The 25,352-nt window shown below is 40.3% G+C and overlaps 1 protein-coding gene across 6 annotated transcripts in view; it reads right to left on the reverse strand.

Annotated features, from left to right (window-relative positions):
- Positions 1–25,352, reverse strand: part of Dhc64C (dynein heavy chain, cytoplasmic) — a 177,622-nt gene that overhangs the window by 27,350 nt on the left and 124,920 nt on the right. For all 6 annotated transcript variants that reach the window (XM_053776935.2, XM_053776939.2, XM_053776938.2 and 3 more), the window contains 3 exons: positions 9,056–9,267; positions 8,642–8,818; positions 6,450–6,673 (listed from right to left, as the gene is read on the reverse strand). In XM_053776935.2, the coding sequence (XP_053632910.1) occupies positions 6,450–6,673; positions 8,642–8,818; positions 9,056–9,267 (613 nt within the window). The remainder of the gene's footprint in view (positions 1–6,449; positions 6,674–8,641; positions 8,819–9,055; positions 9,268–25,352) is intronic.

Here is a 25,352-nt window from a genome sequence, read left to right on the forward strand (position 1 = left end):
CCCTCATCACCTTACTCTTTTCTATGTTCACTTTCAACTTTCAGAATTGATCTGACATAATAAACACTAAGTAACACAGAAACATGATATATACAGTAGGGCCCCACTTATATGGCGGGTTAGGTTCCAGACTGTTGCCGGAAAGCAGACATCGCCGGAAGGCAGAACTCCATTATTTTCCATTTATAAATGCATATAAATGCCAGATAACAAGTGTACACTAAATTATATTAAGTTAGTAATAGAACTAGGCATTAAAAACATGCAAAGTAAAATACAGTCACAGTAAATTCATTACTTATCTTAAAGTATTTGTAATCTTAATGTAGGGAGAGAGGTGAGTAGTACTTATTTGTAGGAAGTCAGGTGCAGGTAGCCCAGGTGTAGGTAGCACTGGCTCCTCGTCTCATACTTAATATACGATATTTAAAAAATCCCAGAGATGTAAAATGCACATACAGTACACTCATTATTTACCTTAAAATATGTGTAGTCTTAATATAGGAAGAGAGATGAGTAGTATTTATTTGTAAAAAGTCAGTGTAGGTAGCCGGTAGGTGTAGCCTGGGCTACACCTACCGGCTACCTACACTGTGGCCCAGAGCCATATTATTAACATCAACATGCCTTGTTTACTGAATTTAACCCTTTGACTGTTTCAGGCCCCTTTCTGAAACTGTCATTCTATGTCGCTAAATTAAAAAAAAAAAAAAAAAAATTATTTTTCTTATGAAATGATAGAGAATCTTTTCCCGATGGTAATGACACCAAAAGTTCAAAATTTGGTCGAAAACTCATGGAATTACGCTCCCACGAAGTTAGCGGTCTCGGCGACATATGCGTATCGGCGATTTCGCCGACTTTGAGCCCTATTTTCAGCCAATTTCATTGTTCTAGTTGATCAAACTCATAGCTACTTCTTTAGAACTCCATTTTATCTATCAGCTGAGTACAAGAAACCTCCCATTTATCAATTTGGACTACCCAATATTGTGGTCAGAAATTGGCAATTTGGCCAATTTCATGCAAACTAAAAAAGATGCCAATTTCAAAATAGGGTCCAGAATAAACAAGGTAGACATTCTTGGCACTAAAATAACATATCCTCTGTTCATTAGTCACATCTCTAGGCCCCTCTTATATTATTATTGCTTTCTATTTTGATTTTTTATTCATACAAAAAAATACAAAATTTACTGTTATGCAGACTACTGCATTATTGTAAAAATGGTATAAATAATATCAGTGCACTAGTGAAAGAATATTAGACTCCCCAGTTGAAGTGTATTGGACGTGTGGTGTGATTTGTTTACCCCTGAACATAGGTAAAAATCGAACATTTCCGCTACTTTGAGCTAAGTTTTAACCCTTTCAGGGTCCGTCCCATAGATCTACGGCTTTACGTTCAGGGTCCAAACCGTAGATCTACGCCATGAGCTCAGCTCACTCTGATAAACTGTGAGTGGTACATTTGGGCCTAGATATGAGAGAATACATCTATGTGGTATGTGTGCACCACATAAAACAGATCCTGCAGCACACTGTGTATAATGAGAGAAAAAAAATGAAATCATGATTTTTCGATTAAAACAGCAACTTTGCAGTGTTTTTTCATATGTTTTTTATAGTTGTATTTGCGATTTCTTGGTCTCATTTGATAGAATGGAAGACATATTACAGAAATAGAGATGATTTTGATTGGTTTTAACATTGGACATGGCTTGAAACTGAGCTCAAAGTAGCGGAAATGTTAAATTTTTGCCGATATTCAAGAGTAAACAAACGACCTCACACGTCTAATACACATCAGCTGGTGGGTCTAATATACATTCACAAATATGGTGATGATATTTATACAATTATTACAGTATTGCATAACAGTAAATCTTCTATTTTTTGGTGTGAATAAAAATTCATTATGTGAATAAAAAATCAAAATGGAATTTATTTGTAAAGCCTCAAAACATAACTAATGAACAGAGGAAATGTTAGTTTAGTGCCAGGAATGCCTACATTGTTCATTCTGGACCCTATTTTGAAATTGGAATATTTTGAACTTTGTGTTAAATTGACCAAATTAACAATTTCCGATCAATTTATGTTGTAGTTGAAACAGTTGACTTGGCGATTTCTTGTGCTCAATCGATAGAATAGAAGTAATACTAGTGAAATAGCTAAGAATTTGGTTGATTGGAATAATGTAATTGGCCTAAAATGGGAGTCAAAGTCGGCAAAATCGCCAATTCGTAAATATCGCTGACACATCAAAATTCGCGAGAGCATAATTTCGTCAATTTTCCACCAAATTTCGTACTTTTTGTTTTATTACCTTCACAAAAAGATTCTCTACGATTTCATAAGAAAATATAACAAATTTTTTTTTTTTAAATTCTTGGACACTGGTGCGTGACTCCAGATTTGGGCCTTGGACCCTGAAAGGGTTAAGGTCGTTTTCATCGTCAAAGTAATGAAAATCATCTCTATTTCTGTAATATGTTTTCCATTTTATCACCTAAGACCATGAAAACGCAAATACATCAATAAATACTATACGAAAATACACCTCAAAGTCGGCGTTTTAATCCAAAAAAAACAATGTTTTTTTTTTTCTCATTATGCACTGTGTGCTGCAGGATTTTTTTTATGTGGTGCACACTGATCACAGACCCATTCTCTCACATGTGGGCCTACCAGCTTTCTTCCGCTTGATTTGAAGCCGCTAGAATTATTGAGTATATAAACGTCTGAAACACTGGCTCGTAAGACGTATATATACGACCAAAACAGTCAAAGGGTTAATCATTTCTAACAACTACCTTTAGATGCCATCATAAACGAAGGTAGAAGTAATGAATAATTCATGCCGAAAATTGTAAACAAAAGCGAAGTGGGGGAGTGGCTGGGCCAAACGCAGATTCATACACGTTTTCTCTGATGGCTGAGCAGAGAAAACGTAATGTTGTCCCTCCACCCGGCTCCACAAGTATTATTACCAGAGCATATAAAATATGCAATAAATGCCAGACAACAAGTTTACACTAACTTATATTAAGTTAGCAATAGAAATAGTCATTAAAAACACAATAAAAGGTAAGATACACACAGAGTACACTTATTACTTACCTTAAAATATTAATATTAATGTGTGAGAGGCGAGTGGCAGGGTGTTTATTGAATAAAATCAAAATGGCACACCATCCTCTAAACATCGATACCATGCCTAACCCTTCTAGGGTAGGGTAGGTGCCTGAGCCGGAGCTTGTAGCTCACAAGACTGTCATTCCCATTAGCCACCTTGGGGCGGGGATGGCAGACCAGAGAGGCCTAGCTTGTGGCTAGGCCTGGGGACAATTGGTCCCAAAGATGTGGAGGTATTTGTGCCTCCTCCCATGGTAGACTTAGGTCTCAGACACTCCCTAAAGAGGGAGCCAAGGCCGGGCAACCACTTGGAAAAGGCCCGGGCCAGGAGAATACCGGCGAATCTTTAATAATAATAATAATAATCCTCTATAGGGGAAGGAAGGCGGGGTAGGGGTCGTCCTCGAAAGGGTTGGAGAGAGGGGGTAAAGGAGGTTTTGTGGGTAAGGGGCTTGGACTTCCAGCAAGCGTGCGTGAGCGTGTTAGATAGGAGTGAATGGAGACGAATGGTACTTGGGACCTGACGATCTGTTGGAGTGTGAGCAGGGTAATATTTAGTGAAGGGATTCAGGGAAACCGGTTATTTTCATATAGTCGGACTTGAGCCCTGGAAATGGGAAGTACAATGCCTGCACTTTAAAGGAGGGGTTTGGGATATTGGCAGTTTGGAGGGATATGTTGTGTATCTTTATATGTTTATGCTTCTAGACTGTTGTATTCTGAGCACCTCTGCAAAAACAGTGATAATGTGCGAGTGTGGTGAAAGTGTTGAATGATGATGAAAGTATTTTCTTTTTGGGGATTTTCTTTCTTTTTTGGGTCACCCTGCCTCGGTGGGAGACGGCCGACTTGTTGAAAAAAAAAAAAAAAAAAAAAAATAATCCTCTAACTTGGCACTTAAGCAAGAGGCTTACGACTTCTCTTTTTATTACAGCTAACCTTAGGCGCCATCGTCAATGAGAGCCAACTAGTTAATGAAAGAGTAAACGAGAGAGAACGAGATACAAAGTTGAGACAATGTAAGAACACAAATTGAACAGGTAGTGGACGATCACTTGGTCAGGCGAAATGCATATTAATATGTCTACTTTTAGTTCATTCACGTCCATTTGTAAGAGTTTGTAAAACATTTACCTCAATATTTTTTTATTTTAATAATAATTACCTCAATACAAATACTCTTACATTGTGTACAAGTTGTACAAGTTAGTTCAAAATAAACAGCAACACACCATTTTTAGAATGAAGATAATAATAATAATAATAATGATATTATTATTATTATTAATAATAATATTATTATTATTAATAATATTATTATTAATTATAAAAAGCACTAAACCCACAAGGGTCATGAATTGCTATACAAAGAGTAAAGGCATATGAAAAGAATATTTTTCTACAGTTACCCCCCAGTGTTTGACTAGAGAAAACGTAATTCTTCTGACACTACCTACACAGCTGCTTTGTAAACAAATCTCATATTTACATCAATTTTTATTCTGAGTGTATGTATCATATTTATATGCTATGTAATGGGTTTTATATATAATTTTGAGGAAAATATCATAGATGGATTAATGAAAATGCCTATATTGATGTAAAATAAGACATTTAGTGTGCCCAAGAGTGATTATTATTACGTAGTATTGGCATCATGAGTAGAGAGAGACTTAGCGATTTTTATGTGTACCTGCACACCAGCACAGTAAGTATATTTAAGTACAGGTACACATAAGAATAATTATCAGAGTACATATAAAACATGAAGTAACTTTAAAACACTTGAAATTTTGGAAAGTTTCCTGACATAATAGATGTGGTCACGGAAAATGTAAACAAACCGGGTGGGGGGGGCGCCGTATTTAAAAGACCGCTTGCCGTATAGCAAATTTTGGTCATAATTTGACATCGCTGTATTAGCAGAACGCCGTAAGGCGAAACGCCGTAAAGCGGGGCCTTACTGTACTCTAAAATGAATAAAATAGGCTATAATATGGCGAGTGTCCAGGACCAGTCTGAGCATATAAAATTATTATTGCTCCTTCCTATAATGTTCTTTGGTCCTGGGTAAGAGAAAATAGAGTTTTTGAGAGGCTAACTGCACTAGATCACTAGTGCAGTGATATATGAATATCTCAGAAGTAAGTTATTGACTTATTTCATGAAGCCCACCATTTATTATTGAAGTAAATGCAATAATATTGACAGGAATCATAAAAAAAATTATTGTTCTATAATTGGCATGTGGAATATTGGAAATATTCCAAATATTCTGGGATGTGTGTGGGAGTAAAGGGAAAGATATTTTGCAAATGTCAAAAACTTATTATTTTTTGGAAATAAGTCACTCTGTCTGACTTTTTTGGGTTATCCTAGGTTCTCTACACATATGCTGCTATGTATGATAATTCTATGTAACTGTATTTGTGTATACCTGAATAAACTTACTTACTTAATAACTAAAGATAATTGCACTATTACTTCCAGTGAGAACATTGTACTAGCAAGTCCCAAAACCACCTTTCGTTGTGCCATTTAGGCCAAGGTTCTTGTCAAATGTCATTTTCAGTAATACTTTTTTTCAGTAATTTTTTTTTTCACTCAAAAGTCGGATTTTGACTCCACTCAAAGCAAAAAATCAACCGAGCAACAGCTCATAACTCAGAAAACTCGTAAGTTGGGGCACTCTAAGTCAAGGTACCACTGTATGCTGGATTTTTTTTAAAGTATGCAGAACCTCTAATTTCATTACTGAACTTAAATTTTTTTTATTTTTTTTTTTTCAACAAGTCGGTCATCTCCCACCTAGACAGTGACCAAAAAAAAAAAAAAAAAAATCCCCAAAACAAAAGTACTTTCATCATCATTCAACACTTTCACCTCACTCACACATAATCACTGTTTTTGCAGAGATGCCCAGATACAACAGCTTAGAAGCATATATAAAGATATAAAGTGACCTGAAATATAATAAGCTCCATATAGAATATAATATCAGGGCCCCAATTATACTTTTTTTTTTTTTAAACAAGTCGGCCATCTCCCACCGAAGCAGGGTGACCCAAAAAGAAAGAAAAACTTTCATCATTCAACACTTTCACCATCACTCATACATAATCACTGTCTTTGCAGAGGAGCTCAGATACGACAGCTTAGACATCCCTCCAAACTGCCAATATCCCAAACATCCTCTGTAGTAATATCAGAACAACTGATCTTCTGTTTCAACAGCAAATTTTTCACTTAAGGCTAAAATATAAGTTTTTGTTAACTACAATCAGTAACAATAAATGCAATATTATACTCACTTGTTACTCAGCCTTAACATTGAATCTGTCTGTTCTGGTGTGAGTCCAGGCATGGCCGAAATATTCGAGCTTAAAAGACCCTCTTTGCTCTTCAACAAGAATTGGAATTCTGAATCATACGATGACTCTGATGTCACACCACGAAGACGAATGCGTGCTAATAATATAGCAAAGACAAGCTGATCTGTGTGCACCATTCCACGTGCAACACGTGTGTATGTCAGCTGGAAATAATCATTCAAGTAATGCTATTATTTTACCAAGTAATTACACACAGCTTAACTGATGTATTAAAAATTAAGAAATGAAAATGAAAACTACAGAACTTTTCAAAAATTATCTATCAGTATATTTTTTTTACAATTCTAGTCATTAACAAAGATAACAGTTCAATTGTGCAATTCTACTCAAGACAGTAAAAAAATTTTTTAATAATAAATTTCGTAAGTTACTATCAACTTATGACATTTTACTATTATATAAATTAAATCATGAATCCCTCGTCGTTCCTAAATCCTAACCAAAATATTAGTTTACTGGTTATCTTTAACCATTACCACGTTGCTTTTTATTCCACTGAATTATGAATTATATCCAGCACCTCCAACTATTAACTGTGCCTTACATATAGTTAAATAATATTACAACCCATTAATTTTGCTTGAGAGTTGTGACCAGAAGTTTGTTTGCCATCTTAACTGCTAATACCTTGTACTAAACTAATTTTAGTTTATGTCTGCCCAAAATATTGTGCATACTATGGACTTTCTTTTCTTATACTCAATACCCTCTTCCCTTCCCTGTTCCCCAAGGGATAGTTACCCAAAGACATTCCTCATCATTCATTCAATCTATCTTGCTGTAAGTGTGCTGACATCACAATCAGATTACATGTACATTTTTATCGCAACATTCCCATCCCTACTTTAGAGTGCAGGCATTGCCCTTCTTACCTCCAGGACTCAAGTCAGGATAACTGGTTTCCCTAAATACCTTCATAAAAAGATTTGCTTACACTCCAAGAGTACATCCATTAAAAACTACTTTTCTCCTTTCACTTCTGTTTAATATGCTCACACAAGACTGATGGATGCTCAAGACCCTATCAAGCATCTTTTTTTTCTTTGACTCCCTGCAACTATATTCTAGGGACAACCCCCTACCCCTCCTACCTTCCACCTCAAAATTATATACCCTCTTCATCAGCCTACCTCTCTCTACCCTCTTTACACACCCAAACCACCTTAATAACCCCCTCCTCAATCTTCAGAATTATACCCTTGGTGACCCAACATTGCCTTCTTAATTTCTATCCTCCAATTCTCTGCAAGATATTCACACCAATATTGCTTTCAAACATATCACTGCCTCTAGCCTTTTTTACTTTAGCATTCAAAACCCAAGGCATACACCCATAAAAATTTTTTGGTACCACTACTCTCGTACATTCTCCTTTTTTTCTCCATACACACTTCTTTCCGCAGACACATCAACACTACCCACCTTTTTCCCCCCACTCGTCTACTCTACGGTTCACCTCATCCTTCATAAACCCACCTGCCGACATGTACAATCCTAGATCTCTAAATATATCCACTTCCTCAATCTTCTACTCATTCTATAATTGCCTGGGCTTTTTTTTTTCTTACCCCTCATCTTGTTCTTTTCTATGTTTATTTTAGTTTAATTCTTTTATGGGCCTTCCCAAATCTGTCCTCCAACACTTTTAGCCTTTCTTCAGAATTCCCTTAAATAATACTAAGTACATCTTTAAAACAAATAGTAATACAATAGTACGTAATTATGTTAAAAAAATCAAAGTTAAATATGAGCCAGTGTCATTTGTGTACAACTAGAATATTCGGAAAAAGGCACTAAGTATACAGTCTGATGCTATATAGTGATGGCCTCAGGATGCTTAAACCAATTTAAACATTCATTATTTTATCAGCTTAACTGACTAGCCTATTTCTATTGGGAACCACTTGGTGTGGCAGATATTTGGTGCAGTGGAAACCTTTGTTGATTATGTTTCACTCTCAGCAGACTTGATCAAGTCTGATGTAAGCTCTATCCAGAGCAAAATGTAGACTACATCTGCTCTGTACCCAGCATTATTTTACTATACTTATCAGCAATAGCTGCCATTCTACTTACTGCTCAGTGTGGGGAATAAAAATATTAACACCCACCTGGAAGAGATCATTCGTTATGATTGACAATCTACGAGCATAATCTGTTTGGTCTTTGATGTTTGGATTGTTGGAAAGAACATCAGTGAACACATCAAGGAAGAAATGCAGTGAGTACTGGTACAGAAAGTGAACTTGATGGAGAGCATCCAAGGTAAAGTAGATGCTGGAGCATGCCTGAAAAAAAAAAAAAAAATTGCAAATTTCAATATGTCATTGCATATAAAATCTTAAAATTTAATATATATATATATATATATATATATATATATATATATATATATATATATATATATATATATATATATATATATATATATATATATATATATATATATATATACATATATACATATATATATTTTAAATAACTATATAAATTACTAAAGATACTGTATTACTGAAAAATCTTACAGTAGACAGTGGAAGATACTGCTGTGAAACCATTTCAATTTCATTCATCGTCTTATCTGTTTCCTGCACTTTCAATGAGATGTCTGCAGCTTCCTTCTTGAGTGTCTCCAAAGTTGTAATCACAGAATCATCATCCAGAATTTGGCCCTTAGCATCATTCAGTACTTGTAACAAGTTCTTTTCCAACTGCCTCAGGCGGAGCTGGAACTCGCCTGAATCACAAAATGGTACTTAAAACTATGTATAGTACATTAAAACAGAAAATAAGTAAATAAAGTATTGCGAGTTTAAGACATAAGAAAGAATGCAAAATAAATGTATGATTTTGCAAAATTGTATACATATATTTTCTTTTTAACAAGTCGGCTATCTTCCACAGAGGCAGGGTTATCCAAAAAGAACAAAAATCCCCAAAAAGAAAATACTTTCATCACTCAACACTTTCACCTCATTCACACAATCACTGTCTTTGCAGAGGCACCTGTCATCATAGTTGCTGATCCCCCTGTATATATACAGTGGAACCTCAAATATCGAACTTTCTTCGGTCCAGAAGGCTGTTCGAGTGCCTTTACTGAATGAATTTATTCCCATCAGGAATAATGTAAATTAGATTAGTCCATTTCAGACCCTCAAAAATTCACTTATAAAAGCACTTACAAAAATACACTTACATAATTGGTCGTGTTGGGAGCAGTTCGATTTTTGAGGTTCCACTGTATATGTTATCTGAGTATCATAGAACCATCCATATGTTTTACATAGTTGACCCCTTACTAGGCTCAGTGATTAGCGTGTGTGATGTCACGTGATGCCGCACGTGAGTGCTGGGCTCCCGGCCTCCTCCTCCACTTCACGCTTAGGTCTAAGAACAGGCAACATGGCAGGCTGGGCTCCTCTTCTTCACACACTGCTAATGTAAGTGTTACCATCCAACAAGTGTGTTTACTTACAACCATCACATCTCCATGAACCCTCTCAACAAATGGTGCCAGCGGTGAGCGCGTAAAACTGATATTTACGCAGATGTACGGAGATTAACTTATCTCAGCCATGGACATTGTGTGTTGACCGCATGGCGGCTTAGCCTAGGAACCAGCTACCCCAAGCAAGCATCCACAAGCCTGTTTGCTTCCTGCTTACTGGTCAGTCTTTGTGTCTTAGTGTTTTATTTGCTTATTTGCATTACTTCTGAGGGGTTGACCCGGGTTTGCAAATTAAGCCAAGCTGCCAAGCCAGTCTGTGGGGGGGAGTCAAGCCTTATGCCATCCAGTCTGTCTTAAGTACCAGCCTTGCGTGCTAGCCAGCTTTCCACCCCTGCTGTGCTCATCGTTACAAGTTCTCAAGCCAGTCTGTTTGACGGGTTAAGCCAAACCAACCAGCCAACCAACCCAGGCGACTAACCCAGTACTAAGCAAGCCATGCAAGTTCCAGCCTTCACCATCGTTTTGTGATCCTAGTTCTAACTGTCCTGAGTGCTTATACCATCCCTGTGGTGTTGTGGCATTTTGTGGGTTTTTAAGCCAGCCTGGCTTAGAATATCTTCGTGCCTAGTGTGGGTGTACCCAGAGCACGTGGGTTACGCCGTTAATCCAGTAGGCCTAGCCACCACGCAGTGTCCCAGTGCACTGCTTCACTCACCCACACCTTCCCACCACCATTGTTTTTCATCCTTATATCAGGTTCTAGCACCTTATTTTACAGCTCATATAGCGGGTCAAGACAAGATTGTTTCATCGTACCTGTGTACCAACGAGAAAAGCCTTGCTATGCGAGTTCTTCGAGTTTAAGCGCAAATTCTTTGAGATATCGACGTGTTGATAGTAGTAGAGGACGCTGACAGCCATGAGACTCCACTACCCTCATTCTTCTCTGACGTCGCTCCAGTGTTTACACAGACATTTGCGTTTTGACTTTTTTTTTGTTCTCGGTGATTTCTTAGTGACATTCAGTGACTCTTGATTACATCCTGTTTGCAATATTTTTCTTTCTTTCTTCAGTGTTTAAATTTTCACGCTTTATTTTTGTCTGTTGTGTTGTGCTCTTTTTTTTTTTTATATATATACTTGAAGTGCTTTAACATTTTTCCCTGTTGTGTGCACTATATAAGCAGTATATACTTATGTTTACATTTCACAATTATCCTGTGTTCACAGTATTGTGTTCCTTGTCCAGTAAGTTATGAAGTAAAGTAATTCAGTAACTGTTACCTTATATTCTGCATCACAACTCAGTGCTAAGTTATTTTTTTTTTCCCAGCATTTGTGTATTCTTGCTGATTCTTTTATTAATTCATTTCCCATTTTACTGTGTGTTGAACATTCTTTTGTGCTAATTCTTTTTATTTAGCCAATGTCTAATATGTCCTATCTCAACAGGAAATAGTGCCATTATTTTGTTCGAAGACAATTATTTTCAATTTGTCAACACAAGACCTTATTGCAAGAAAATTATCATAGTATTGTGCATATACTGATGTGCTGTGTTCCTGCCTCATTTTAAGTGTTAACCTTTTTCTGTTTTGCATTTTATTGCCCTCTGTTATTCTTCATATTTCATTGAACAAATTCACTCTTAGTGCATTTTTTAATTTTTTTTTTTAAAGTAAATCATTCTTTTGCTTGTTCAGTAAGTGTTTGCATTAAGCTGCAATTAAAAGTTAAAGTGTTCAATCAATTCATTCCTTTATAATTTTTTTTACTGTTTGTGTAAACTGCATTTTCTTGTGTGTGCAAATTTTTTTTATTGTAGTATTGACTCATCCTGCAATGACTTGTGCAAGTATTGTGCTGCCATTAATTTTTTCTTTCAGAAATTTTTGATGTAATGTTGTGCACTACTTTATGATTAGTAATTATTTGCAACAGTGCTACAGTTTATTTCAGTGCAATATTCTGTGATTTCAGTTTTACATTTCTTGTTCTGTGCATAATATTTTATTGTGTGTGTGTCAGAGAAATGCTTTCCCAGTCTATTTTAATTTTGCACAAGATTTATTGATTCCATTTTATTATTTTTGATTGATTTATCATTTATTGTTGAATTTCTTTATTGAATTGAGAATAAAGACAACTCACTGTGCCAGTAATTCAAATTAAAGTAAATTTGATTCGAATAAAGTACAATTTCTCTTGATTATCAAAGTGTTACCTATCCAGTTGAGTGTTTTATGCGAGTTTTCCTTGCTCTACAGTGTGACTTATTTTCCTTTACTTATGCAGAATAGGTAAGTATTTTCTTCCCATTTAAGTTTACTGTGTCATATACTCTCTCTATTATTCTTGCTTTTATGTCCTTGTGCAAGTTCCCTGAGAAGATGTCCCAGTCACTTTCCAATGCTCACTTAGTGTATCATGCCAGTCCAGGTAAACATGAATCAGCCCACAGTCCTAATATTCCCTTATTGACTGAAAGACAATACCTAGCTAGACAATGTTTGTTCTCACAGCTTGTATCTGAGATCTGTTAAAGTGCTGCAAAATGTGAAGTTCAGATTAAATTCCTATAGATCTGTGAATTACTTATTAACGTAGCCGAGCGGTCAGGCACTAGTAATACTGTCACTCCTGTCTGGAATCCAGCCACAATATTGTGCATGCAGGATAGTGTACAGTTACCTTGGGATTCAGAGGAACCTTAGACAACCCTGGGTGCTGAGACCACTATCTCTGCGATGGCGACTTGTTCAAGTAGTCGTTCCTTCCAGGGGACGCTTTGTGAAGAACATTACTTGTAATGAGTTATGCCATCTCTTGCTGATGTCACGAGCCGTTGCAGAAAGACGTTTCTGTGGCTAGTGTACTCACTTGAGTGTTGTTGTTGTTCCTTGTGTTCCAGATGGTGATACTATCCTCGGTGACAGTAATTCTTGCAATGTAAAAGGTTGTTTCTCGAGTAACCTTCACATGCTGTTAACATTTATAAGAGCAGTCTCTTCATAGCTGATACCTAGTGTCACTGTGTGCGACTCAGAATGAATACCCGTATTGTCGACTGTGTTCATTTCTTTTCCCCTGTGCTTTCAGTGAGAGATAGTATCCGTTCTCCCTTGCTCATATTGCATGTTATAGTGTTACTTTTTTCTACCGGGGAGAGTCATCCACTCCACATTATGCACTGTATGGTGTAGACAAGCGTTTGCCTTATGAGTTGTTATATTCTGCAACGAAACCCAATTACAACTCTGATGATTTCATAGCAACTCGTACCAGCTAGCTCAAAGTGTTTTTAGAAGATTCCATGAGACACTTCGCAAGTCAACAGCAGAATTTACAAGAGTAACTAATAGCCATGCTAAGCCAACCAAAATTAAAGTGGGTTCAAGAGTAATGCTGACTTACTTCAACAAAACATCCACAATGCCTAAGCTCGATCAAAAGTTTGTTGGTCCCTATCGAGTAGTTGAACATATCAATGGCAATAAGTAAAAGGTTAGAGAAATTAGTACTGGTCAGTATAAAGAATCGCATTTAGATCATATGAAGTTAGTATGCGATGTTGAGGATGATAATTCTACCCAGACTAATGTGACAGATGCTGACAATCCTCCTGACTCTGTACCCTCTACCTCTAACACTCAGTCAGATGATCAACCTAAATGTCATTATTCTTTGTGTACACTGCAAGTAATGAGAAACCCCCAAGTATCTTTTGTAGATACTTGTTCAGATCTCCCTCAGTCAAGGCATGTGTTAGCCATTGCAAAAGAATTCAATCCTCCCAAAGATGATAACCAATCTGCATATGTAAATCTTACCCTCGCAGAGTTGGGTTTAAATGTACATAGCCTGTATAATTAGATGATCAAGTTGAATGAAGTTGTCAACTGTGTGTTTTGTTACTAGCTGATCAGTTTTCAAATTTTTTTTTTTTTTGTGTTCACATTCCCTCCAAATTCCGAGATTTAGCAGTATGACCTGAGCGCGCCTGGTCTGTCTTTGCTGTTAAATACTTTCATCTTTGTAAATATACATTCTTCCTCAGAATCCGTAGAGTGCATGAATACAGATCGATCAATCAAGTCCATCTTTTATTATACTATGATTTGTTCTTATAATTCGTAATGCATTCCGTTAACACCCAATTCCGTTAACACCCATTACGATCCCATCCATTAGTTCTAAGTTATACATGTCTTTGCTATTGTACAGAATCAGCCCAGAGCCACCTGCCTGTTCAGCCTATAGCACAGTATTGTATGGCGAGACGACATATGTAACATGACCGAGCTGTCAGCATAGTTGCTGATCCCCTGTATGTGTGTGTTATCTGAGTATCATAGTACCATCAATATGTTTTACATAGTTGACCCCTTACTAGGCTCAGTGACTAGCTTGTGTGACGTCACGTGATGCCGCATGTGAGCGCTGGGCTCCCAGCCTCCTCCTCACTTCACGCTTAGGTCTAAGAACAGGCAACACGGCAGGATGGGCTCCTCCTCTTCACACTGCTAATATAAGTGTTACCATCGAACAAGTGTGTTTACTTACAGCCATCACATCTCCACGAACCCTCTCAACACACCCAGATACAACAGTTTACAAATATATATAAAGATATATAACATACTCCTCCAAACTGCCAATATCCCAAACCCCTCCTTTAAAGTGCAGGCATTGTACTTCCCATTTCCAGTACTCAAGTCCAGCTACACAAAAATAACTCCCTGAATCCTTTCACTAAATATTACCCGGCTCACACTCCAACAGCTCGTCAGGTCCCAGAAACCCATTGTCTCCATTCACTCCTATCTAACACACACACATGTTTGCTGGAAGTCCAAGCCCCTAGCCCACAAAGCTTCCTTTACCTCCTCCCTCCGACCTTTTCGAGGACGACCCCTACTCCGTCTTCCTTACCCTACAGATTTATACGCTCTCCATGTCATTCTACTTTGATCCATTCTAAGTGAACAAACCACCTTAACAACCCCTCTTCAGCCCTCTAATACTTTCAGTAACTCCACACCTCCTCCTAATTTCCACACTCCGAATTCTCTGCATAATATTTACACCACACATTGCACTGAGACAGGACATCTCCACTGCTTCCAGCTGCCTCCTCGCTGTAGCCTTTGCAACCCAAGCTTCACACCCATATAAGAGAGTTCCCTTCTTTGCCTCCATGTATAATTTTTTTTTTTTGTCTCCACAAATACCTCAACGCACCACTCACCTTTTTTCCTTCATCAATTCTACGTTGAACCTCATCCTTCATAAACCCATCTGCTGACAAGTCCACTCCCAAATTTTTGAGAACATTTACTTCCTATATACTCTCTCTCTCCAATGCGATATCCAATTTTTCTTTATCTAAATCATTTGATACCTTCATCACCTTACTCTTATCTATGTTCACTTTCAATTTTCTACCTTTACACACCCCCCCAAACTTGTCCAATAACCTTTGCTACTTTTCTTTAGAATCTCCCATAAGCAGAGTATCATTAGCAAAAAAGTAACTGTCAACTCCCATTTTGTATTTGATTCCCCATAAATTAATCCCACCCCTCTCCCAAATACCCTAGCATTTACTTCTTTTACAACCCCATCTATAAATACATTAAACAACCATGGTGACATTACACAAACGCAGATCTATGTCCATGTGCGTAGTGCTCCGATAGTAGATCTACATATTTTTTTTTACATAAGCATGTAAAATCAGACGTAGATCTATGTCTGGAGCGCTACGCACGTGGACGTAGATCTAAGTTTGGACAGTTCAAGGGTTAAGAGGGAATACAGGGTAGGGGCCACCATAAGAAAGGTTGGAGGAAGAGGAAAAAAGCAGCAACTTGGACATCCAGCGCGCATGTGTGCATGTGCTAAAAATAGGAATGAATGGAAGCAAATAGTTTTTGGGACTTGAATATTGTAAGGTAACATCTATAAAGAGATTCAGGGAAACTAGTTAGCCAGACTTGAGTTCTGGAGGTGGAAAGTACAGTGCTTGTACCCTGGAGGAGGGGTGGGGATATTTGCAGTTTGGAGGGGCATCTGAACTATAGTAACCACACACCTCTGGCAAGACAGCGAGTTTGAATGATGGTCAAAGTTTTTTTTTTTCTTTTCTGGGCCACCCTACCTTGGTGGGAGACTGCCAGTGTTAAAAATAAAAACAAAATACTTCGTGCCAAGTATCATTAATACTGTGGTATGTGGTATGTCGAATGTCGAATGTCAAACGGCTCCCAACTCATACAATTATGCAAGTGTATTTTTGTAAGTGCCTTTGTAAGTATTCTTTGAGGGGTCTGAAACAGACTAACCTAATTTACATTATTCCTTATGAAAACAAATTTGTTTGGTAACGGCACTTGAACAGCCTTCTGGAACAAATTTCGACCGATATTCGAGGCACCACTGTATCTGTACGTTTAACTTTCGTTAACTAATAGACCATAATTAGTGTAGGTAGTAGGTTGGTAGACAGCAACCACCCAGGGAAGTACTACCGTCCTGCCAGATGACTGTGAAACAAACCTGTAACTGTTTTGCATGATGGTAGGATTGCTGGTTTCTTTTTCTGTCTCATAAACACGCTAGATAACAGGGATATCTTGCTACTCCTACTTACACTTTGGTCACACTTCACAGACACGCACGCACACACACACACACACACACACACACACACACACACACACATTATATATATATATATATATTTTTTTTTCAACAAGTCGGCCGTCTCCCACCGAGGCAGGGTGACCCAAAATAGAAAGAAAATCCCCAGAAAGAAAATACTTTCATCATCATTCAACACTTTCACCACACTCACACATTATCACTGTTTTTGCAGAGGTGCTCAGAATACAACAGTCTAGAAGCATAAACATATAAAGATACACAACATATCCCTCCAAACTGCCAATATCCCAAACCCCTCCTTTAAAGTGCAGGCATTGTACTTCCCATTTCCAGGACTCAAGTCCGACTATATGAAAATAACCGGTTTCCCTGAATTTTTTTTTTTTTTTTTTTTTTTTTTCAACAAGTCGGCCGTCTCCCACCGAGGCAGGGTGACCCAAAAAAGAAAGAAAATCCCCAAAAAGAAAATACTTTCATCATCATTCAACACTTTCACCACACTCGCACATTATCACTGTTTTTGCAGAGGTGCTCAGAATACAACAGTCTAGAAGCATAAACATATAAAGATACACAACATATCCCTCCAAACTGCCAATATCCCAAACCCCTCCTTTAAAGTGCAGGCATTGTACTTCCCATTTCCAGGACTCAAGTCCGACTATATGAAAATAACCGGTTTCCCTGAATCCCTTCACTAAATATTACCCTGCTCACACTCCAACAGATCGTCAGGTCCCAAGTACCATTCGTCTCCATTCACTCCTATCTAACACGCTCACGCACGCTTGCTGGAAGTCCAAGCCCCTTACCCACAAAACCTCCTTTACCCCCTCTCTCCAACCCTTTCGAGGACGACCCCTACCCCGCCTTCCTTCCCCTATAGATTTATATGCTTTCCATGTCATTCTACTGTGATCCATTCTCTCTAAATGACCAAACCACCTCAACAACCCCTCTTCTGCCCTCTGACTAATACTTTTATTAACTCCACACCTTCTCCTAATTTCCACACTCCGAATTTTCTGCATAATATTTACACCACACATTGCCCTTAAACAGGACATCTCCGCTGCCTCCAACCGTCTCCTCGCTGCTGCATTTACCACCCAAGCTTCACACCCATATAAGAGTGTTGGTACTACTATACTTTCATACATTCCCTTCTTTGCCTCCATAGATAACGTTTTTTGACTCCACATATACCTCAACGCACCACTCGCCTTTTTTCCCTCATCAATTCTATGATTAACCTCATCCTTCATAAATCCATCCGCCGATACGTCAACTCCCAAGTATCTGAAAACATTCACTTCTTCCATACTCCTCCTCCCCAATTTGATATCCAATTTTTCTTTATCTAAATCATTTGACACCCTCATCACCTTACTCTTTTCTATGTTCACTTTCAACTTTCTACCTTTACACACATTCCCAAACTCATCCACTAACCTTTGCAATTTTTCTTTAGAATCTCCCATAAGCACAGTATCATCAGCAAAAAGTAACTGTGTCAATTCCCATTTTGAATTTGATTCCCCATAATTTAATCCCACCCCTCTCCCAAACACCCTAGCATTTACTTCCTTTACAACCCCATCTATAAATATATTAAACAACCATGGTGACATTACACATCCCTGTCTAAGACCTACTTTTACCGGGAAGTAGTCTCCCTCTCTTCTACACACCCTAACCTGAGCCTCACTATCCTCATAAAAACTCTTTACAGCATTTAATAACTTACCACCTATTCCATATACTTGCAACATCTGCCACATTGCTCCTCTATCCACTCTATCATATGCCTTTTCTAAATCCATAAATGCAATAAAAACTTCCCTATCTTTATCTAAATACTGTTCACATATATGCTTCAATGTAAACACCTGATCTACACATCCCCTACCCACTCTAAAACCTCCTTGCTCATCCGCAATCCTACATTCTGTCTTACCTCTAATTCTTTCAATTATAACCCTACCGTACACTTTTCCTGGTATACTCAGTAAGCTTATTCCTCTATAATTTTTACAGTCTCTTTTGTCCCCTTTCCCTTTATATAAAGGGACTATACATGCTCTCTGCCAATCCCTAGGTACCTTCCCCTCTTTCATACATTTATTAAACAAAAGTACCAACCACTCCAACACTATATCCCCCCCTGCTTTTAACATTTCTGTCATGATCCCATCAGTTCCAGCTGCTTTACCCCCTTTCATTTTACGTAATGCCTCACGTACCTCCCCCACACTTACATTCTGCTCTTCTTCACTCCTAAAAGATGGTATACCTCCCTGACCAGTGCATGAAATTACTGCCTCTGTTTCTTCCTTAACATTTAAAAGTTCCTCAAAATATTCTCGCCATCTACCCAATACCTCCATCTCCCCATCTACTAACTCCCCTACTCTGTTTTTAACTGACATTATTATTATTATTATAATCAAAAAGAAGCGCTAAGCCACAAGGGCTATACAGCGCTGCAGGGTAGGGAAGGAAGCAAGGGAATTGGATGGCAGGAGGGAGGGGGGATGATCAGCAGGTTACAGAAAACAGCGGGGCAGGGGATAGTACGGGGGTAGAGGGTAGCAAGAGATACAAGTAGAAAGGGCTGAAAGTATCAGAATTTGTGAAGTAAGTCAGTCGTTGTCAAAAAGTCAATAAGAGAGTCCGGATGAAAGGTGGGTCCATCAGCGAGAAGGGAAGGTAAAGAGAGAGCAGCGGGGCGAAGACGACGACAGAGGTAAATTCTGCGTGCTCGTTGATAAAGTGGGCAGTCCAACAGAATGTGGCTGACTGATAATGGAGCTTGGCAATTCTCACAGAGAGGAGCAAGACGCCTCTCCATGAGATATCCATGAGTAAGACGAGTATGGCCAATGCGAAGACGGGAGAGAGTAGTCTCCCAACCTCGACACTGGTGATAAGAAGACGGCCAGTAACCTATACTCGGTTTAATAGACTGAAGTTTGTTGCCGAGCATAGTAGACCAACGTTGTTGCCAACGGGTGTGAAGGTGGGAAGATATTACAGCAAAATAGTCCGTACATGGAATACCTCTATAAGAAACTGGTAGGTCATGTACTGCTGACCGCGCAGCAGTGTCTGCCTGTTCATTGCCCTGTACGTCAACATGACCAGGGACCCAACAAAAAACAATATCTTTATGCTTAGTAAAGATGCGGCGTAGCCAAAGTTGGATACGGAGGACTAAGGGGTGAGGTGTATCAAATTTTTGTATAGCCTGTAAAGCACTAAGGGAGTCTGAGACAACCACAAATGATGACACAGGCATAGATGCAATACGGATAAGTGCTGTAAGGATGGCATATAATTCAGCAGTAAAAATACTAGCTGAAGATAGTAAATGCCCTTGTACGACGCTGTCCGGAAACACTGCTGCGAATCCTACGCCGTCAGAAGACTTAGAGCCATCTGTGTACACAGCAATGGCATGAGAATGAGAGTGAAAGTGGTCAAGAAAAAGAGAGCGGGAAGCGACCGTAGACAGTTGGGCTTTCGAGCAAGGGAGGGAGAAAGAACAGACTCGAACAGCTGGAACTTCCCAGGGGGGTAGGGAAAAGTGAGATGCTACATGTACATAGAAAGGTGGTAGTTGAAGAGAAGACAAGAGCGAATGAAGGCGAAGAGAGAAGGGACGGAGTAAGCAGGGGCGGCGAACAAATAAAGAATGTCTACTAATATCAGTGACCATTCTATAAATGGAAGGATTGCGGAGATCATGAGAGCGTACATAGTAGCGCAGGCAATGGGCATCACGGCGATCGGACAAGGATGGAACGTTCGCTTCTGCATAGAGGCTTTCGACAGGGGAAGAGCGAAAAGCACCAAGGCATAAACGTAATCCTTGGTGATGAATGGGGTTAAGGCTAGAGAGAGTAGCAGGAGATGCCGCTGAATAGATCTGGTCACCATAATCAAGTTTCGATAAAATAAGGGTGGAATGTAGGTGAAGGAGGGTTCGACGATCAGCTCCCCACGAAAGATGAGCAAGGGTTTTAAGAAGGTTCAGCCGGCTGTGACAAGTTGCCTTCAGAGAGGTAATGTGAGGTTTCCAGGATAACCTACGATCAAAGAGGAGGCCCAGAAACTTGACTGTATCACGTTCAGGGATACGTGAGCCATAGAGGTACAAAGGATGATCAGAGATGACAGAGCGTCTAGTGAAAGTGATTTGGTGGGTTTTAGTGCTGGAAAATTTAAACCCATGTGTGGTGGCCCAATTGGAAACACGGTCGACTGCATGCTGGAGAGAAACTGTAAGGAGGTGACAGTCAGCGCCTGCACAGGCAATAGCGAAGTCATCAACATAGAGTGATGACCAAATATTTGATGGAAGACTAGAGGCCAAATCATTAATAGCAAGGAGAAAAAGTGTTGTGCTCAGAACACATCCCTGGGGGACACCTTCAGCTTGGACAAAGTCCGGGGAGAGCACATTATTAACCCGAACACGGAAATGCCTGTCAGTTAAAAAGTTCTTAAGGAAGGATGGTAGATTGCCTCGAAGGCCTAAGGAGTGGACTTGGGCTAAAATATTATACCTCCAAGTTGTGTCATATGCCTTCTCAAGGTCAAAAAATATGGCAATAACTGAGTGGTTATTCGCAAAGGCATTACGAACATATGTATCCAAGCGCAGTAAGGGGTCTATGGTAGAACGTCCCTTACGAAAGCCATATTGACGAGTGGAGAGACTGTTGTGTGTCTCTAAATACCACACTAAACGTCTATTTACTAGACGTTCCATTACTTTGCAAACTGCACTGGTAAGAGCAATGGGACGATAGTGGGAGGTTTCATGTCCCGTAGTGCCTGGTTTGCGGAAAGGGAGAACAATGGCGGATTTCCACAGCTGTGGAAGAACTCCTTGTGACCAAATAAGATTGTAAAGGCGTAATAAGACTGCAAGGGCTGACTGATGTAAATGTTGTAGCATACGAATATGAATGTCGTCGGGCCCAGCTGCCGATGATCGACAAGCTGAGAGTGTTGCCTCCAGTTCTTGAAGTGTAAAAGGCACATTATACTGTTCTTCTCTGAGAGAAGAAAAGTCCAAGGGTGCTAACTCTCTGGCAGACTTTGAGGAAAGAAATGAGGGGCATAGATGGAGTCCCTGAGAAATACGGACCAGATGATTGCCAATTTCATTGGCAACATCTAGTGGGTTTGCTATATCAACACCGGCAACTCGCAGAACAGGAGCCGGGTCAGGAGAATATTTACCACTCAGTTTTCGTACTTTTTTCCAGACTGCACTCATAGAGGAAGCAGAGGTGATGGTGGAGACATAATCTCGCCAGCAAGTGCGTTTAGCGTCACGGATGACACGGCGAGCGATCGCACGCTTCTGTTTAAAATCAAGGAGTCGCTCTGTGGTTCTATTGTACCGGTACCTGCCCCATGCAGCGCGTTTCAAACGTACTGCACGAGCACAAGCAGGAGACCACCAAGGCACGCATTTCTGAGAATGCCTGCCCGAAGTTTGGGGTATAGAATGAGAAGCTGCGGTGAAAACGGAGGACGAGAAGAGGTGTAAAAGCTCATCGATGGAGGACGAAGAAGGAACCTCTTTAAAAACAGTCAGGTGTGAGTAAAGGTTCCAATTTGCCCGATTAAATTGCCAGCGTGGGGTGCGAAGAGGTGGCGAATATGAAGGGGAAGAAAGAATGATTGGGAAATGATCACTGTCATGTAAGTCCGGGAGAACAGACCAAGTAAAGTCTAATGCGGCGGAGGAAGAGCAAACTGAGAGATCGATGCAAGAGAGAGTATGAGTCCGAGGATCAAAATGGGTGTGAGTACCTGTATTTAAAACATGGAGGGGGTGGGTGGCAAGAAAAGCCTCTAACTGAATTCCACGGGAATCACAGTGAGACCCTCCCCAGAGGAAATGGTGGGCATTAAAATCACCAAGTAACAGAATCGGTGGCGGTAATGACGAAACAAGGAAGGCAAAATCCGGAATAGATAATGCCCGAGAAGGAGAGAGATATAAAGAACAGAGCGTATACCACCTATGTAAGTGGATACGGGCTGCTGTGTAATGCAGCGAAGTATGAATAAATAGCTGATGGTACGGAATATCAGTGCGGAGAAGAAGGGCACTTTCATTAAAGGTCCCATCAGGAAAAGGATCTGAAGAATACAATAAATTATAGCCTGAGATGTGAGAAATAACAGCAGAGTGTAATTTTGGTTCCTGTAAGCAAACACCAACAGGGGCAAACTGGGAGAGTAACATCTGAAGCTCACCCCGATTACCCCTGAGGCCGCGTATATTCCACTGTAAAAAGGCCATGATTGGCAATGATAAAGATACTTGAAATCCGCAGGTAAGGGTTCCTACGGACTAGAAGGGTTAGAAAAGTCCACATGCGGAGGCAGTGGAAAATGTTCAAGCAGCGAAGGAACGGTGCGCTGTGAAGAAAGGAGTTGCGCAGATGGAGCAGAGGAGAGAGAAAGAGCGGAAGGTGGATCAGTGTCCATTGACGGTTTGGTCTCTGCAATATATTCAGAGATTGCTTCAAGTGTTTCGGAATTCAGAGATGTCGTATGGGAGACAATATTGGGAATGGTAGGGGGAGGATGAGTAAAGATTGGAACTGTATTGGACTGTACCAAGGTAGGGGGGGGCGAAAGGGTGGAGGGAACTGGAGAAGCGTGGCAGGGGACAGAAGAGACAGGAACCTGGGAGGTGGCAGAAGAGGAAGAAACTTGGGAGGGAACAGGGGAGGAAGGTACATTACGAGGAGGAGGGTGAACCTCTGCACTTGTAACTGAGCCAGTGAGAGGGGAAGAACTAGGGACAGAGACAGGGAGGGTAAAATGAGGAGGTGGAAGATGGGTAGGAGGTGTTACCGGACCTTTTTTTGACTTTTGAGAAGTAGAGGGACGATTGGGAAGAGGTGTCGTACGAGGTCTCGTCGATACTGAGGCTTGTAAGAGAGAACTCGAAGAAGCGAGATTAGACTGAGGCGTTGAAGTAGGGACGTCTGAGCCGAGGACAGCAAAAGGATTAGATACAGGAGTGATTATGGGAGAGGTAACCACAGAGGTGGGTGTAGAAGATGGGATACCAGAAGTGGGGGGACGTTTTGAAACACGGGAATAAGAAACACGTGGGAGTCTCCCTTGGAGGCGGAGATGAGAAACTGCCATGGCATAAGGGAGACCTTCTGTCTCTTTGAGGTAACGGATTTCCCGCTCGTTTAAATAGACCTGACAACGGCGAGAGTACGAAGGGTGAGCCTCATGACAGTTAAGGCAAGAGGGAGATCGATTGCAAGACGTATTAGAATGGTCATCGGCACCACAGACTGGGCATTCGGCGATAGATCTGCAATATTTCGCTGGATGGCCAAATCGCCAGCAATTTCTACACTGTTGTGGTGTAGGGATCACCTTTCGAACTTGTAACCGATGTCCTGCTATATAAACGGAGGATGGGAGTTCTCGGCTGTCAAAAGTTAAACGAGCCACATTGCTAGGGTATCGTCTCCGCCCACGGGCAGGAAGAACGTAAGTGTCTACCTTGAGGATTGGGAGATCTTGGAGTTCCAGCTGTTCTAGAATGTCGGTGCCACATGTCTGGAAATTTTGTTGAACTATGGTATGGGGCAGAATAACGGTACCACTACAAGAATTGAGGGAATGATGTTTTTCAAGGGTGACAGGAACAGTATCTATATGGGAAAGACGAGAGAGCTCACGAGCCTGGGTAGCATTCTGTACGGTAATGATGCGCGTACCGCTCTTAAGAGCATGAAAAGAAATATCTTTACCAACATGGCGTAGGAGTGCCTTGCCAATACTATGGTCAGAAAGATAGGCAGTAGAGGAAGTTGGTCGTAAAGTGAAGAATTTAGTCCACTGTTCAGTCTGAAACTGAGCGTGGAAAGGTAGTGAAGGACGTGTCGATCGTTTCTGAGAAGAACGAGAAGGTGAAGGTGGAGAAGTATCATCAGCAGGTAATTGTCGTTGACGTTTAGGCGTGGGACCAGAGTTGGTCCGACGTGGAACGGGTCGGCGATTTGAAAATTGCCGCACCGTAGAGGGAGAGGCCGGAAGCATAGTCAGAGGAGAGCGAAGGTCTGATAAATCGAAGGAGTCAGTCGAGGCCTCAGTACCTGAAGCGGGTGAGGAAACAGCACCGGCAATAGGTACAGAGGCATGAGGAATGTCTGAAGAGTGGTCCAAAGATGAGGCGGGGTCAGAACGGGGTGCGGTATCAAGAAGGGGCCCGGGGGTACCAGGTTCATGGACTAGGGCTGCCATGGTTAGGTTACTTCTTTCTTTTTGTTTTTAAGAAAAAAAAAGAAAGAAGAAAAGAAAATAAAAATAAAAAAAAGAAAAAAAAGGGGGGACCGGGGAGGGATAGTTCCTAGGAGGAATGAAAGGGCCAGAAATCTCCCTCCGCGCCCAAGAGGACTCGACACCGCTAGTAGCGCAGATGCAGCATGGAACCCGTGCCATACCCTACCCTTCATGCCAGTAAACCAGCAATCTGGGATAGCAACCTCACATCTGCCGAGCTACCTCGGTGGACAAAAGAGAGGGCGGCCGGATATCCGCCACAAAGCATACCTCCTTCAGCCACCACCCCCGGAATCCGAAAGGTGGCTTCCAGAGATACACCCGTCGCCCAAAAGACACCCAAAGCTACTCCGGGATACCGGAGA

This window comes from Cherax quadricarinatus, chromosome 16 (assembly GCF_038502225.1).
Source record: "Cherax quadricarinatus isolate ZL_2023a chromosome 16, ASM3850222v1, whole genome shotgun sequence".
In the NCBI taxonomy this organism is placed as follows: domain Eukaryota; kingdom Metazoa; phylum Arthropoda; class Malacostraca; order Decapoda; family Parastacidae; genus Cherax; species Cherax quadricarinatus.